This window comes from Pan troglodytes, chromosome 17, assembly GCF_028858775.2.
Source record: "Pan troglodytes isolate AG18354 chromosome 17, NHGRI_mPanTro3-v2.0_pri, whole genome shotgun sequence".
Taxonomy (NCBI): domain Eukaryota; kingdom Metazoa; phylum Chordata; class Mammalia; order Primates; family Hominidae; genus Pan; species Pan troglodytes.
In genome coordinates this window covers 89205301-89222541 of record NC_072415.2, presented here as the reverse complement: position 1 = coordinate 89222541, position 17241 = coordinate 89205301, and the positions used below count along the sequence as shown (strand labels likewise).

At 38.1% G+C, this 17241-nt stretch overlaps 2 protein-coding genes across 25 annotated transcripts in view; both read right to left on the bottom strand.

Moving 5' to 3' along the window:
- Positions 1-17241, bottom strand: part of ATP9B (ATPase phospholipid transporting 9B (putative)) — a 318298-nt gene that overhangs the window by 233946 nt on the left and 67111 nt on the right. For 21 of the 24 annotated variants that reach the window (XR_010152083.1, XR_010152079.1, XR_010152080.1 and 18 more), the window contains 2 exons: positions 12318-12376; positions 2513-2564 (listed from right to left, as the gene is read on the bottom strand). The exons of 2 other annotated variants lie outside the window; for them this stretch is intronic. Coding sequence is in view for 17 of the 22 variants with exons in the window: in XM_016933938.4 (XP_016789427.2) it covers positions 2513-2564; positions 12318-12376 (111 nt within the window). In the remaining 5 variants the exon portion in view is untranslated. The remainder of the gene's footprint in view (positions 1-2512; positions 2565-12317; positions 12377-17241) is intronic. One more of the 24 variants, XM_016933947.4, reaches the window with a different exon arrangement.
- LOC134808687 (uncharacterized) lies at positions 8341-11789 on the bottom strand. Its single transcript, XM_063796138.1, is given in 3 exon segments — positions 8341-11105; positions 11108-11246; positions 11775-11789. Coding segments are annotated over 3 exon segments (927 nt in total). The 3' UTR covers positions 8341-10332.

Sequence of the window (17241 nt, the reverse complement as noted above, 5' to 3'; positions counted from 1 at the left end):
GTCCAATACATCCTTTAAAAACAGATGCAAAAAAAGCCTTAACAAAACAGTCGCAAATCAAACCCAGCAACACACAGAAGGACTACACGCCCATGATCAAAGGTTATGTATTCTGGCCTCTGTCTGTGGTTGAGGAGATGAGCCTTTCCGGGGACTGGAGGGCCTGCAGACTTCTCCCACGCAGCAGTCTGTGCTGTGAAGCAATGCACTATGAGATGAGTCATTCACATGTGACAAACTATGAAGGCAGCCTACCCACTGGACTGCAAAAGCACCTAAACGGTCTCATTATTGTTAAGAAGAGCAGAATTACTTGAAAAAAGATCACATTATACTCCAATATTGGCAAATGATGGCTTCAAAATATAAGCAGTAACACTTCAAAAGCAAATAATGCCACTTGCAAAGGGAATTAGTAAGAAGGCTTCCAGAATGAAGAGCAATTAGGATGAGAAATCAGTTAAGGAAACACCAGCTATCATAAAAGATTAACCTTGCAAATGGAACTGCTTAACAATAGTTTATATAGAGTCCATTTGATAATGGAAGAGGAGGGGCTCTGTTCCATACATTCATTCAGGACACCAGGCTGACGGAAGCTTTGGCATCTTTAACAAGCAGTTTCCAAGACTGCCCTAGTCATGGCCATCTAACCAGCAAGGCGGAAGAGATGAGCAGGTGCCTGCAGGAGAGGTTAGGCGCAGGGCTAGATGTGGCATACAGACTTTTGGCTCTCCCTCTTTGGCCAGAGTTCAGTGACATGGGACCAGCTAACTAGGCAGGAAAGGGAGTCTAGCTGTGTTTCCAAGAGGAAAGAGAAATGGGCTGGAAGTAGCCAGCCAGTCCCTGCCACAGTTGGGAAAATAAAAGCTCACATGAAACAACACATAATAAACGTATCAAGTGTACAGAAGTCACTTGATTATTGGGTAGAGCTGATCTCCCGTTAATGGCAGAATTCATCTCACAATGTAAGTAACCATGTAACTACAACTGGTAGAAAGAGAAAACATTTGGCCAGGTGCAGTGACTCACGTCTGTAATCCCAGCACTTTGGGAGGCCGAGGTGGGTGGATCACAAGGTCAGGAGATCGAGACCATCCTGGCTAACATGGTGAAACCCCGTCTCTACTAAAAATACAAAAAATTAGCCGGGCATGGTGGTGGGCGCCTGTAGTCCCAGCTACCTGGGAGGCTGAGGCAGGGGAGTGGCATGAACCCAGGAGGCGGAGCTTGCAGTGAATGGAGCTCGCACCATTGCACTCCAGCCTGGGGGACAGAGCGAGACTCCATCTCAAAAAAAAAAAAAAAAAAAAAAAGAAAACATGTTTCTTCTTTGACAAAAATGTCCCTTCTAAAAGTATGTTGTTTATAAATACAGAAAAATTAAATCAACAACTCTGAAATCTAACAGTCCTTTCTACAGTTTTCACATTAGAAATAAGATATATGATGAGTTTTTAATAAAAATAATAACATGCTTAGCTTCCTATAAAAACTACTGTTCATTTATAAATAACATCAGGAATGTAGGGCAGAAAGAAACTCTGGATATTACTTGATATACCTCTCTCGTTTCAGAGATGATGAAAACGTGTGCCCACTTGGCAAGGTCACATAACTAGAAATGGGCCAAAGTGATTTAAACTCAGGTTTCCCAATTTCCAACAGTTTTTCTATTTGGCGACACTAGGCTTCTATCCAATTACCTCTTTTCCATCTTAGTATTTTTGAAAGCTCAGGTCATATAAACAGCATTTTTTCTGCAAAGTCTGCATCAACTCAATAGGCAAAATTATCTGCTCCCACATAGCCCCAAACATTTCTGAGTACAGTACCTATACAGTTAGGATTATTGCTGTCAATGTATGCACTTCCACCAAGACTATAAACTTTTTGAAAGTTGCTCCCTTTTGTATCTTAAGCAACAATTAGTGCCTGGTACATATTAATAATAAGTGGTAAATAAGTATTTGCTGAATTGCTGAATAAAACTGCAAATGCAAAATAGCCATCAAATTTTAAGTAACATCATCATTTAATTAGATGTATGAATCTGAATGAAAACACTCATTGGATACCTAGGTCCTGAAAGGATTATTTTTAAACAAATATATTTCACAGCAAACACCCTTTTAAATATTGACAATTAAATATAATTTAGATGTTAATGAATTCAATATACTGTCATTCAAAGAAAATTTTTATAGGATGCTTTTTACTTTTACCTTTTAAAGTGAAAATTAAACTATGAAAATACTAAATCATCAGCAATGTAACTGGAGCATGTGTTTTTACTTTGTAAAGTAGCTTCATATGAAAATGTGGACTCTCTTTTCAGAGGTTTCATGTGTTTACATTCAAAGTAAACTAGCATTTCTACAGAATATTCCTCATTGCTGCAGCATACTAAAAATGTAAAGAAAACAGTTTTTCCTTGTATAGATATTTGTAAATTTGTTTTTGCAATAATAATATACAGTTAGGTAAGTTTTTTTAAATGTAAAAATACCTGCTTTTTCTGAAGTCCTAAGAAACACCATGTCCGATGGAATTCTTTGATTCTGCAAAGAGCATTATAAAAGATTAATTATCTATATGCAGGTTTACAAATTAACACAATTCCATTCCAAATAAGAAATACCTATGAAAACAACTAAGATAATATAATTAAAATTGTGCTGAAATAACTAACACAATTTGTATATAAAAAATTGATATTTTAATTCACATTTTAATTGAAATGCTAAGATTTTTTTCCCCATAAGTGAGCCATATAATGGTATGTAGTAGTGACTTCAAAAATGCTTCATGTCCGGCGGCTCACGCCTGTAATTCCAGCACCTTGGGAGGCCGAGGCAGGCGGATCATGAGGTCATGAGATCGAGACCATTCTGGCTGACATGGTGAAACCTTGTCTCTACTAAAAAAAAAAAAATGCAAAAAATTAGCTGGGCATGGTGGCAGGCACCTGTAGTCCCAGCTACAGGCTGAGGCAGGAGAATGGCATGAACCCGGGAGGCAGAGCTTGTAGTGAGTGGAGATTGTGCCACTGCACTCCATCCTGGGTGACAGAGCGAGACTCCATCTCAAAAAAAAAAAAAAAGCTGCATGTCAGCCAGCCATGGTGGCTCACGCCTGTAATCCCAGTACTTTGGAAGGCCAACATGGGAGGATCACTTGAGGACAGGAGTTTGAGACCAGACGAGGCAACATGGCAAAGCTCCACCTCTACAAAAAGTTTAAAAAGTAGCCAGTGTGGTGGCATGCCTGTGGTCTCAGCTACTAGGGAGGCTGAGGGCTGAGGATGGCTTGAGCCAGGAGGGTCAAGGCAGCAGTGAGCCATGTTCATGCCACTGCACTTCAGCCTGGCAAGCAGAGGGAGACCCTGTTTCAAAAAAAAAAAAAAGCTTTATGTCTGAAAAAAACGTTAAATATTGCCATTTCTGTGGCCTCTGTTAGTCTGTACATGTAACACAGCAGGTATTGCCTTATAAAAAATTATGTCCTCCCTATTAGACTAAATGGCCCTGGCAAGCGAGGAGGACTGTGGTCCTCCAATGCCCACAAAACAGAGCACATCATACACAAAACACTTAATAGACGTGAAAGAAGAAATCGATGACTGAACAAGCCAACACGCAAAACCCCACAGATTTGAGGAGATATTCTTTCATGACACAGAAAAACTCAAAGACATTTTATGGCATATAAAAACTCTAACAAGTCACTATTCATATATTTAATTATTATCACTAATAGTTCTATCAACTGGGAAAGCTATATCAGTCTAAAGAAAAAATACATAATTGTACTAAGAATACGTCACATAATGTCATGAATTATGTATGATTTTTGAGACCTAAGTAAAGACTTATCTACCCATGGTAAATAAATGGATAATAAATGGTAAATGGATTGTCAGTCAACAGGTAACATGTTAAAGCTGAAGAAAGCTATGTTATTGGATAGAGCTATTTCTTTCTAACACTAGGGGAAAAAAAACTAATATTAGCATGAAACCAATAAAAGATGTGCAAGACCTCTACACAAAAAACTATAAAATATCGTTGAGAGAAATTAAATGTGAGGATTAACTGTACAACCTAATAAAACTAGATTAAACTAGAGTAGTTAAGAAAAGATGAGATTACACCAAGATAGATGATTATACCAATACAAAACTAGATGTCCAAAAATAGGTCCACATATATAGGGACACTATGAGAAAGATGAAACTGCCAATCAGTGAGGAAATAATTGTGTTTTCAATCAATAGCACTGAGAAAACCCAGTACCGTCAGGGGATGATGGGAGACGACACCTGACCTCGACTTCAATGTAAACACAAAAATCTATCTAGAATTACAGCTCTAAATGTGAAAGCCAAAACAATAAAATGCCTAAAAGAGAAAAAAAAAGTTTTTTCCCCACTGAATTGTCGTCATTCATCAAACATGACAAGAATATTTTCATGACTTTTTGAGAGGTAAGGATGCTTAATAAAGACCATCAACAAAAATTGTCCTAAAAAACTAACCTTAAATGAAAAGATTAATAGCAGATTTCATTAAACTTAAGAATTTCTGTTCAACACAGCCTGCCAGGAAAGAAGAAGATATCTGCAATGCATATATAACTAACAAAAGACTCCAAACCAGAGTACATAAAAGCCCACAAACTGATAAGAAAAGAAAGAATAACTCAGAAGAGAAATGCCAAGAGATTTTAGCAGGCTTGTCATATAAAAAACAGACACACACAAAATCATATGAAAAAGTATTGAATCTTATTAGACTTCATAGAAATATGCATTAAAACCACTTCTACTAATTTACACTCCCACCAACAGTGTAAAAGCGTTCCTATTTCTCCACATCCTCTCCAGCATCTGTTGTTTCCTGACTTTTTAATGATTGCCATTCTAACTGGCGTGAGATGGTATCTCATTGTGGTTTTAATTTGCTTTTCTCTAATGACCAATGATGATGAGCTTTTTCTCATGTTTGTTGGCTGCATAAATGTCTTCTTTTGAGAAGCGTCTGTTCATATCCTTTGCCCACTTTTTGATGGGGTTGTTCTATTTCTTGTAAATTTGTTTAAGTTCTTTGTAGATTCTGGATATTGGCCCTCTGTCAGATGGACAGATTGCAAAAATTTTCTCCCATTCTGTAGATTGCCTGCTCACTCTGGGTTTAGGGGAGGGATAGCAACAGAAGAAATACCTAATGTAGATGACGGGTTGATGGGTGCAGCAAACCACCATGGCACGTGATACCTATGTAACAAACTTGCACGTTCTGCACATGTATCCCAGAACTTCATAAAAAAAAAAAAACCACTTCTACATACATATCAGAAATGCTAATTTTAAAAGGCTGAAAATGCACATGCTGGCAAACATGCCAAGGCACTGCTGATTGGAGTAGAATTTGGTACACCACTTTGCAAAACCACATGCAGGGTCTACCATAGCGGAACTGCATAACCCAAAACACAGCAGCTCCACTCCTAGGCACACCTGCAACAGCAATGTGTGGATGTATGCACCAAGAAATATAGTCAAATATGACACAAAAGTATCCTTCATGATGGGCAAAACATAGATGTAACCTAAAAACCCATCGACAGGAAAACAGATAAAAACCACACTATATAACACCCAAATGGGTGGGTAACAACCACACAACAACATGGATGTATCTCATAAAGAACATGGGGCCAAAAAAGCACCTGCCCAAACACACTCCCACCTCGGTAAATTTTCTAGGCACTCTTGCCAAAAATCAATTAACCATAAATTTCTGAGTTTATTTCTGGATTCTCAATGTAATGCTAGTTCCTGTAAATGCTGATTACTGTAAATCTGCATTAAGTTTTGAAATAGTGAAATGCGAGTATTCAAAGTTTGTACATCTTTTTCAAAATTGTTTTGGCCATTCTGGGTCCCTTCAATGTCCCTATGAATTTCAGAATCAGCCTGTCAATTTCTGCAAAGACATCAACTGGGATTTTGAGAGGCGTAACACTGAATCTACAGATCAATTTAGGGAACACTGCCTTTTGAATAACATACTTCTAACCATGGGCATGAGCTGTCTTACATTTACTTTGGTCTCTTTAATACGTTTCAACAATGATCATGGCTCACTGCAGCCTTGAATTCCCGGGCCCAAGCAATCCTCCTCCCTAAGCCTCCCAAGTAGCTAGGACAGCAGATGTATGCCACTGTGCCTGGCTAATTCTTTAAATTTTGGTCTATGTTGTCCAGGCTCGTCTCAAATTCCTAGTTTTATGTGATCCTCTCGCCTTGGCCTCCCAAAGTGCTGGGATTACAGGTATGAGTCATCATGCCCGGCCTTTAAAAGTATTTTTTAAAATGTCATATTCAGACTCTTTATGTCCTTATTCTGTCTTATTTTCTATGGAGTACTCATAAACAAACTAGATAATTTCAAATAATTATGGACACTTTTTGTTTCTTTTTGCTTCCCCTCAAAACTAGGGGCACCACAAGAGCAAGGAGCCCTGTGTTCTCCTAACACCGCATGCCACGGTGTGAACGCACAGCTGCTTCTCTGACCAGTCACCCACCTGGGATATATGGACTTTCTGGAATTGAGCTACTGTGAATAATGTACATACAGACATTCCTGCACAGGTTTTTTTGAATCAACATAATTTAACATTTCTCTGTGATAAACGTCCAGGAGTGCAACTGTTGGGTAGTATGATAGTTACAGGTTTTTTTTTTAAACAAACTATCCAGCGATTTTCCAGGATAACTGTATTATTTGTATTTCCACAAGCAATATACAAGTGATCCGCTTCTTCACGTTGTTTCCAATATTTGGTATTGTCACCATTTTTTCATTTTAGCTGTTCTGATAGATGCATACTGATATTTCATTGTGTTTTAATTTGCATTTCCTGATGACTAATGATGTTGAATTCCTGCTCATGTGTTTATTTTTATTTTTTTATTTTTTGAGATACAGTCTTGCTCTGTCACCAGGCTGGAGTGCAGTGGCGCAATCTTGGCTCACTGCAACCTCTGCCTCCCAGGTTCTAGCGATTCTCCTGCCTCAGCCTCCCAAGTAGCTAGGACTATAGGTGCACACGACCACACCCAACTAATTTTTATATTTTCAGTAGAGATAGGGATTCACCATGTTGGCGAAGATGGTCTCGATCTCTTGACCTTGTGATCCGTCCCCTTCGACCTCCCAAAGTGCTGGGATTACAGGTGTGAGCCACTGTGCCTGGCCCATGTGTTTATTTTCTATCTGTAAATCTTTGTCAAAATGTCTCTTGAAATCTTTTGCTCATTTTCTAATTTCAAAATTTTTTTTTTTTTTACTGTTAAGTTTTAGGAGTTTTTATATATTCTAGACAGAAATCTTTGTTGAATATATGGTTTACAAATATTTTCTCCATCTGTAGCTTTTCATTGTATTCACATGGTTTTCACAAGGCACACATTTTTAATTTTAATGATATGCAATTTATCAATTTTTCCTTTTACACATTGTCCTTTTGGTATCAAGTCTAAGAAATATTTTCCTATTCCTAGATTCTAAATTTTTTTTTTTTTCTAAAAGTTTTGCAGTTTCACATTTTACATTAAGTCCATGATTTTTTTTTTTAAACCTCAGGATGCCCAGCGCCATTTGAGAAGGCTACCTTTTCTCCACTTAATTGTTTTCACACCTTTGTCTAATTCTGGTTTCTCTATAATGTTTTGTTAACCTTTGTTTCTATCCTTCTTCCACACTATGTTGACTAATGTAACTACGCAATATGCCTTCACATCAAGGGTGATTCCTCCCACTTTATTTTCCTTGTCAAAGTTGGTTTAGCTGTTCTACAACCTGTGCCTTTCCGAATTATTTTTAGAGTAAGATGATCTATGTCTTTAAAAATAAGAAGAAAAAAACCCTGCTGAGACTTTGATAGGAATGGTATTAAGTGTACAAAACCATTTTGGGAAAACTGGAATGTAGAATGCTCCAATCGAAAAGAGATGGGTCTATTTACTTATGTTTTCTTAGATTACTTTTATCAACACATTATAAGTTTCAGCATAGATTTCATTTTCATAGCAATGACTGTAAGAGTACTGCATTTTTAATTTCTGTGCCCACATTTTCATTATAATATAAAAATGAAGTTCATATTTGTGCATCAATCTTATAACTTGACACCATGTTGAACTCACTAGTTCCAGGAGATTTTCTATAGATCCGTTAGGGTTTTCAACATATATGTATATGTATTTATGTGCATGTATACGTAGTTATGTCATCTGCAAATTGAGACATTTTTATTTCTTTTCTAATCCATCTTTTATTTTCTTGCCTTACAGACTAGAAGTGCCATTGAATAACAGTAACAGCAAACATCCTTGTCGCCAGTCTCAGAGAGGAGGCATTCAGTCTTACACCATTAAGTATTTTATAGATTCTTTTTAAACAAGATATTGTTACTGTCCCTCTAATCCAACCTGCTCAGAGTTTTTATCATGAATGAGTGTTGGGTTAAGTCAAATGGTCTTCCTGCAACAACTGATTGTGTGATTTTTCTTTATTCTGTTGATAGCGTAGATTACACTGCTTGATTTTAGAATGCTGAACCACATTTACACACCTGGAATAACCTGTACTGGGTTGTGATGTATTACTCTTCTTTATATACTGCTGATACCAACTGGGCTGCAGTTTTCTTTTATTGTACTTTTTTCTGGTACTGAGATAAAGATATTCTTGACCTCATAAAATGAGTTGGGTAGTGTACCATTCTCAATTATTTTCTGAAAATAACTGTGCAAAGTTGATGCTAAGTCTTCTGTAATGGTTTTAAGGAATTCTCCTGGACCTAGATATTTCCTTCCTAGAGCTTTAAATTACTAATTCAGCTTCTTTATTGGCTACAGGACTATTGATATTGTCTATTTCATTTTGACTGAGTTCTTATACTTTATGGTTTCAGAAGAATTTGTCCATTTCTTCTATTTATGAGCATCAAGGTGTTTGTAGTATTTCATAACTGTCTTTTTAATGGCTGCAGGATCTATAGTGAAAGCCCCTATTTCATTACTAATACTGGTGATTTGTGACATCACTTTTTATTTTGATAAGTCTTGCTTGCTAAAGGTCTATCAATTTTATTAACTTATTTAGAAGAACCAGCTTTTGTATTGATTGATTTTCTATCTTGTCTTCCTATTTTCCATTTTACTGACTTCTACTTGTATCTTTATTATTCCCTTCCTTCTGCTTGCCTTGGTTTAACTTTGCTGTCTTCTCCTAATTTCTTGCAGTAGGGGTTTAGATTACTGACCCAAGACCTCTGCTTGTTTCCCCATAGGAGTTTCATGCTACAGAATTCCTCCCAGCAGTGCCCTTACACGCATCCCACTTATTCCAGAATGCAGAATTTTCACTTTTATTCAGCTGTATGTATTGTTTCCTTGAGACTACCTATCCTATAAATTAATTCAAAGGGTGATGTTCACTTTCCACGTTTTAGAGTTTTCCTGCTGCCTTTGTTACTGATTTTTAACAATTCTATTACAGTGAGAGAACACACTCTGTGTGATTTCAATTCTTTTCAATTTGTTGAGGTTTATGGTACAGAAAATGGCTTATCTTGGTGAATGTTCTATAGACACTTGAAATAAATGTGTTCTCTCCTACTGACAGGTACGGTGGTCTATGCATGCTAGGCAACTCCTGCTGGTTGGTCCTATGCAAATCTTCCACATCACTGCGGAGCGTCTATCCCCTACTTTTATCCAACGCCTGAAGGGTGGTGCTGAAGTAACCACTTGTAACTGGACTTGTCTACTTTTTTCAGCTCTGACACTTGTTGATTCACGAATTTTATGGAACTTTTGTTTGGTGAGTAACAATTTACGATCATTGTATCTTCCTGATGGATTAATCCTATTATTGTTGTATAACATCTCTTTTTGTCTGTGGTAATTTTCTTCACTCTGAAGTACACTTTCTTGGACATTAACATAGCTCCTACTACTTTTGTTTAATTTTACATTGTATATATTTTTCTATCCTTTTACTTTCATCCTATCTATGTCACTGTATTTGAAGAGACTTTCGTGCACACAACATAGAAATGCATCTTGGTTTTTTTGTTTGTTTTTTATCCATTCTGTCTCGTATTTAGACCATTAGAACGTACGTCTGCATTTTATTATTTGTTTTCAGTTGGTTTCCTCTGATATGTGTTCCTGGGTTTCCAATTTCTTCCTTCTTGTGTGTGACCTGAGCCCTTTTTACTCACACAGTCATGGAAGTAGGCAGATGAGAGCACTTAGGAACGAACTCCCTTAACACAGACACAGGTGTCCTGCGTACTCACGTGGTCAGGGATGAGACAGATGAGAACACTCCGAATGCACTCCCCCGATATGCAGCACGGACCTTCAGTCACTCTGCACACCGCCAGCTCCCCCGATATGCAGCATGGACCTTCAGTCACTCTGCACACCGCCAGCTCCCCCGACATGCAGCTTGCACCTTCAGTCACTGTGCACACCGCCAGCTCCCCCGACATGCAGCCTGCACCTTCAGTCACTCTCCACACCACCAGCTCCACCGACATGCAGCCTGCACCTTCAGTCACTCTCCACACCGCCAGCTCCCCCGACATGCAGCGTGCACCTTCAGTCACTCTCCACACCGCCAGCTCCCCCGACATGCAGCGTGCACCTTCAGTCACTCTGCACACCGCCAGCTCCCCCGACATGCAGCCTGCACCTTCAGTCACTCTCCACACCGCCAGCTCCGACATGCAGCCTGCACCTTCAGTCACTCTGCACACCGCCAGCTCCCCCGACATGCAGCCTGCACCTTCGGTCACTCTGCACACCGCCAGCTCTCCCGACATGCAGCCTGCACCTTCGGTCACTCTGCACACCGCCGGCTCCCCCGACATGCAGCTTGCACCTTCAGTCACTCTCCACACCGCCGGCTCCCCCGACATGCAGCTTGCACCTTCAGTCACTCTGCACACCGCCAGCTCCCCCAACATGCAGCTTGCACCTTCAGTCACTCTGCACACCGCCAGCTCCCCCGACATGCAGCCGCACCTTCAGTCACTCTGCACACCGCCAGCTCCCCCGACATGCAGCTTGCACCTTCAGTCACTCTCCACACCGCCAGCAGCCCTGACAATCTCCACGTTGGACCTTTGATGTTTTTCTTATAGCTTCTTCGTACACTGATCTAAACTTCTTCTTTTGTAATGCTTTTACTTCTATTCACTTTTCCCTCTTAAATTTTTTAACTGTACGAATTATATCCAATAATTATGTGTAATATAACTACAGCTGGCCCTCTGTATCCACGGGTTCCATAGATGGGGATTCAACCAAGCATTGAGAGAAAATATTCAGAAAAAAATAAAAATAAAAAATAAGAATAAAACAAAAATTAAAAAATACAGTATAACTATTTAGATAGCATTTGCATTGTATTAAGTACTATAAATCAACTAGAGATGATTTAAAGCAGAGGTCCCTAACCCCGGGCCTTTCAAGAATGGCGCTGCACAGCAGGAGGGGAGGGGAGGGCAAGCGAGCATGACCTCCTGAGCTCCGCCTCCTGTCAGATCAGCAGCAGCATTAGATTCTCACAGGAGCAAGAGCCCTATTGTGAACTGCACACGCAAGGGACCTAGGTTGCACACTCCTCATGAGAATCTAATGCCTGATGATCTGAGGTGGAACAGTTTCATCCCAAAACCAAGCCCACTGAACCTTGGTCCATGGAAAAATTGTCTTCCATAAAACTGGTTCCTGGTGCTGAAAAGGTTGGGGACCACTAATTTAAAGCATACAGAGGATTTATTGATGCATAGACTATTCAATTTTATATAAGAAATTTCAGCATCTGTGGATTTTGGTATCCTTGGTGGGGTCCTGGAACTACCCTCTCATGGATATTGAGGGATGATTATCCCTGTAGGAGGAAGTTCTGAAAACTGAAGCACAGTATTATGAACAGGTTTGAATACAATTCTGTGATGATATAAAATAATCTTGATAATGCAACATTAAGCAGTTAACCATCTTATTTCAGAAAAAATATGACTTTGCCTGCACACACTGAAATATACTTTAGCAAAACAATATACAAAAATCTAGATTTTTCTTCACATACAACAAATCTTACACAAGGATATTATGATTCAAAATACATGTCTCAATTTCTTTCAAATTCAGAAGTTACTTATAATCAGGCTAAACATTAATAACTAGCATACATAGGTCTAAAATATATTAAAAAATCATCAACCTTTTCCACTATGATGAGGTCTCCAACTTGTATGTCTGAACTCTTAACTTGCACTTTACCTTAAAAAAAGAAGAAGTACAGTCAACTCAAGGAAACAACAGCATACCCAAGTTCAACTTTCAATTAAAAAATAATTACTTTAGAAATAAGCTACAGAAAAAAAAAACTTTAGAAATTTCCCTATACTTGTACTTTCAGACAGTCACTAATAATTAACTTCTCTTAGTAAACTGCCAAACACAAATAATTTTTTATCTCCCAATAAAAACAGAGGGAGAATTTCTTCATAGTAATTTAAAAGGGGACTACACTCAGAAGATTATTCCCATGTTTTGTAATTGTTTCAGTTCCAAGTCAACAATGATCAGAAATATTACTAAATGATTTCAGCATTAAAACTTAACACAGAGATGTAAAAATCCTTAAGTTAATATCATAAATGGCATTAATTAGCACATAACTGACCAAAAAAGAAATAAAGCAAATTATATGTAAAATCACCCTCTATCAACAGCTTTACCAACACAGGAGAAGAGTGAAAAAGTTATATCTAAAACTTTATTACTAAAAGTGATTTCTCTATGTGAATAAATTCTTATCTACAAAACATCTAATGTAGAATAGTCGTTGACAAAGTTTCATATATACTTAAATATCATGTATAATATGATGTAGAGTAGATGAATGTTGCATACATAATTTGAGACACACTTAGGTAACAAAACAGGCAAATTCATTCCCTCCCTTCCTCCCTTTCTGTCTGTCTCTGCCCCTCTTTCTCTTCCTGGGCCTCTCCCAACCTCTTTCCCTCACTTCCTCAATCTCTCCCTGTCTCACTCTCTTTTAAGACTAGCAATGGCCTTGTGTGTTAATTTTTACATTTTTGTAATTACTGTCCTAACAAGGGAAAATGTTCCTTCCTTTTACATTCAGTTTATGTTGACAGCTATCAAAAACTAACATCACACTCGTTACACTTTTAGACCCATATCCAACTTATTAAAAGATCGTATTTCCCAAATACCTCTTAAAGCAGCTGTATTTCAGTAGTATCACACTGTTCCTAAAGATTTGGATATATCAAAACTTTTATATGCATTATGTTGTATTTTTTTCTACATGCCTCAATTATACAAGCCAATAAGGGCTGACGCTATTTTTATTTATATTATAAAATAGCAATGGTCTTTAGAATTACGTGTGAAACAAATCTTAACGGAGCTTTAAAATCATTAATTGTAATAAAATGTCCACTTTAATTCCTATGAGCATTAGGAGCTTCAGGCCTCCTCCCCCACTGCTATGCTTTTCACAGCAAAGCATCCGGCAGTAGAGATGCCCCACTGACCTAAAGTTCCTACTTCATCATCTAATTTCAGTCTCTCTCCTAGCTATCCAATTCACCCTTCTTTCCTTCTATTTTTTTCACATTTTTTTCTCTGTAATCAACACATCTTAAAAGGAGAGAAAAAGAAACACTATAGTCATAACACATAATACAGTAAATAACTTTAAAACATTTTGAATAGAAAACATATCCTTTCTGACTCTGTAATTAAGATCTAACATTTCTGAGAGATTTATTATTCTGTAACACGGTAAGAGAGTTAACATATTTAATAGCCTTTAATTCTCAGGCATTATATAGTGATCACGATTAATTTCTATGGAAATTACCTTCAATTACATGTTTAACGAAAAAAGTTTATGATCAAATACAGCATAAAAAGTTCTCAAAATGCTATTACACAATGAACAAAGTATTAGAAAGCTAAACAGAGTACAGTAACTTAATAGTATGACCACCTGCCTTATATATCTGCTCAAAGTACACATATCTAAATTTTGAAGAAATGATCATATTGTTATCAAGTCCTAGCTTCTTGAATAACTTATTTGCTGTCCTCTTTGCCAAAGAACGTTTAAGGCACTGGACAGAGAAGACAGGGGAGGAAAGTTACCCGCTTTCACACACCTGTCCACCCGTGAAGGTCCAGCATGAATTACCTTTTCTGCCACATTCTAACAGCCCACACTTACATTAAGCATTTGATTTCTGGCCAACACTTTGTTGACGGAGCTGACAACTGATCCTAGTAATATACTAATATCAGATTTGAGAGAGGCTGGTAAAAACAGAAAAATCTCTCAATTTTAAGAGTCACTGGGCACATATAAAACACACAACTGTCACCTGGCCTCAATAATCTTACAGAGCAATCGACGACAGAAAGTGTTTAGGAAATGGACACTCAGAATTTAATAATCTCAGAGTTGCACTTGATAGAGAAGGAAGCTCTAATACAGTAGCAAAGACATTTCAATGTAAATGCTAGTATTTAAATCTAATGACATATTTTTTTCTTAAAACTATCCTATTCAATATATATCAAGTGCACACTCAGTAAGTCGTGTATTATCAGCTTTTTGTTTTTTAATGAACTAGTTAATAGTGACCAAGTATATTAGTCTGTTCTCACCCTACTAATACAGACAGACCCAAAACTGGGTAATTTATAAAGGAAAGAGGTTTCATTGCCTCACAGGTCAGCATAACTGGGGAGGCCTTGGAAAACTTAGAATCAATAATGGTGAAGGGAAAGCAAACACATCCTTCTTCACATGCTGGCAGCAATGAGAAGTGCCGAGGCAAAGGGAGAAAAGCCCCTTATAAAACCATCAGATCTCGTGAGAACTCACCCACTATCACAACAGCATGGGGGTAACCACTCCCATGATTCAATTACTTCCCACTGGGTCCCTCCCATGACACATGGGGATTATGGGAACTACAATTCAAGATGAGATTTGGGTGGGGACACAGCCAAACGGTATCGCCAAGTAAGGTAACAACAGTACTTTCCACTCTCTAAACTATTTCAATTAAATATTTCCACTAAATCTTTCTAGCAATAAATGTTCCCTTCCATTATTTTTCAGAAACATAATAGCATAAGTGGGTTTTTCCTCATAGAGGAAAAGCATTCATCTCACTTGTTCCCATGAACAACAAATTATATGGGCTCCTCTGAGAAAGATCCAAATGTATACCAAATAACTACCTACTCTTTTTTTTTGCTGCTGTTTGAGATGGAGTTTCACTCTTGTTGCCCAGGCTGGAGTGCAGTGGTGCAATTTCGACTCACTGCAACCTCCGCCTCCTGGGTTCAAGTGATTCTCCTGCCTCAGCCTCCCAAGTAGCTGGATTACAAGCACCGGCCACCATGCCCGGCTAATTTTTTTTTGTATTTTTAGTAGAGACAGGGTTTTGCCATGTGGGCCAGGCTTGTCTTGAACTCCTGACCTCAGATGATCCACCTGCCTTGGCCTCCCAAAGTGCTGGGATTACAGGCATGAGCCACTGTGCCTGGCCATAACCACCTGTTCTTATACCAATGCTTCTTAAACATATAACCTGCCCACCAACCCCACTACCAGTCATTAATTTCTGCCTGTGTAAAGAAAATATAATACTATAATTTCCCTAATTCCAAATGAATGAGTTGAAAAAACTAAAGAAATTCCCCCCCAAAAAATTCCATTCGATGATAATTATTTAGAAGATAATCATATTTATATCAAAAAATATAAGTTCCTCAAAATGGACCCTAAGTTAGCTGCCAGGCTTTACCAGCTGGCTCCTCCACCTCTGTCGGCCCCTGCTCTACCTCACCGGGAACCTCGTCCCTCCACTTACTCGCAGAAGCTCCCAGCACTTGCTCCCTTGGATTGAAATCCCTCCCTTCCCAGACTTAATGACACAGCAAGTCTAACCTCTGTGAAGCTTTTAATAACCCACATTAACACCAGTAATATTTTATATATACCTGTAAATAATGTGCTTAAAATGCTATCAATATTTAAATATCTGAGTATCCACTAAATTTCAGATCCTACGATAGGTTTAAAGGGTAACTGAAATATACTTTTATGACATGTAGTTTCTTCTTTCCAAATGCATATCCAAAATTTACCCATATTAAATTAAACTCATGGAGACAGAGAGTAGAAGGATGATTACCAGAGGCTGGGAAGGTTAATGGGAGTTGTGGGGGGAAGCGAGGATGGTTAATAGGTATGAAAAATAGAAAGAATGAATAAGACAATATTTGCTAGAGCAACAAAGTGACTACAGTCAAAAATACTTGTACATTTTAAAACAACTAAAAGAGTGTAAGTGGACTGTTTGTAACACAAAGGATACATGCTTGAGGGGATGGATACCCCATTTACCCTGATGTGATTTTACCCATTGAATGCCTGCATCAAAATATCTCATGTAGCCCACAAATACATATACCTACTATGTACTCACAAAAATTTAAAAGATAAAAATAAAAACAAAATAAAATACAGCTACTTTGGGGAAAACAAGATGATAATGGAGCTGAAAAATTCTTACTGTCCCAGTGATGTAGTAGCTGACGTGCCACCGCAGCACAAGGAGGGAGTCACGTGTTTGTGGTATAAAACATCCTGCTGCAAAACATCCACAGCACTGCAGCTGTGTCAAAGTCTAGCACACTCGATTATGTACTGAACAGACTTGATAATGATAATAAATGACCACATTACTGGTTTGTGGATTTACTATAAAAAATTAACCCATTTTAAAATCAAAGGAACTTACAACCTAAGTAAAATGTCCTAAGTAGTTAAAATGAGTCAATGTCATAACGGATTAAGGCACATAGCAAAGTAAGACCTACTAAACACAAATACTAGCAACTAAGGATAAAAATGTATTTATATCCAAACACACACACACAAGGTATGAGTGATAGATAATTAAGTAACTTTTTAAATTATTTTCTGTCACCCAGTCTGGAGTATAGTGGCACAATCATGGCTCACTGTGGCCTCGATCTCCCTGGCTCGGGTGATCCCCCCACCTCAGCCTCTGGAGTAGATGGGACTACAAGTA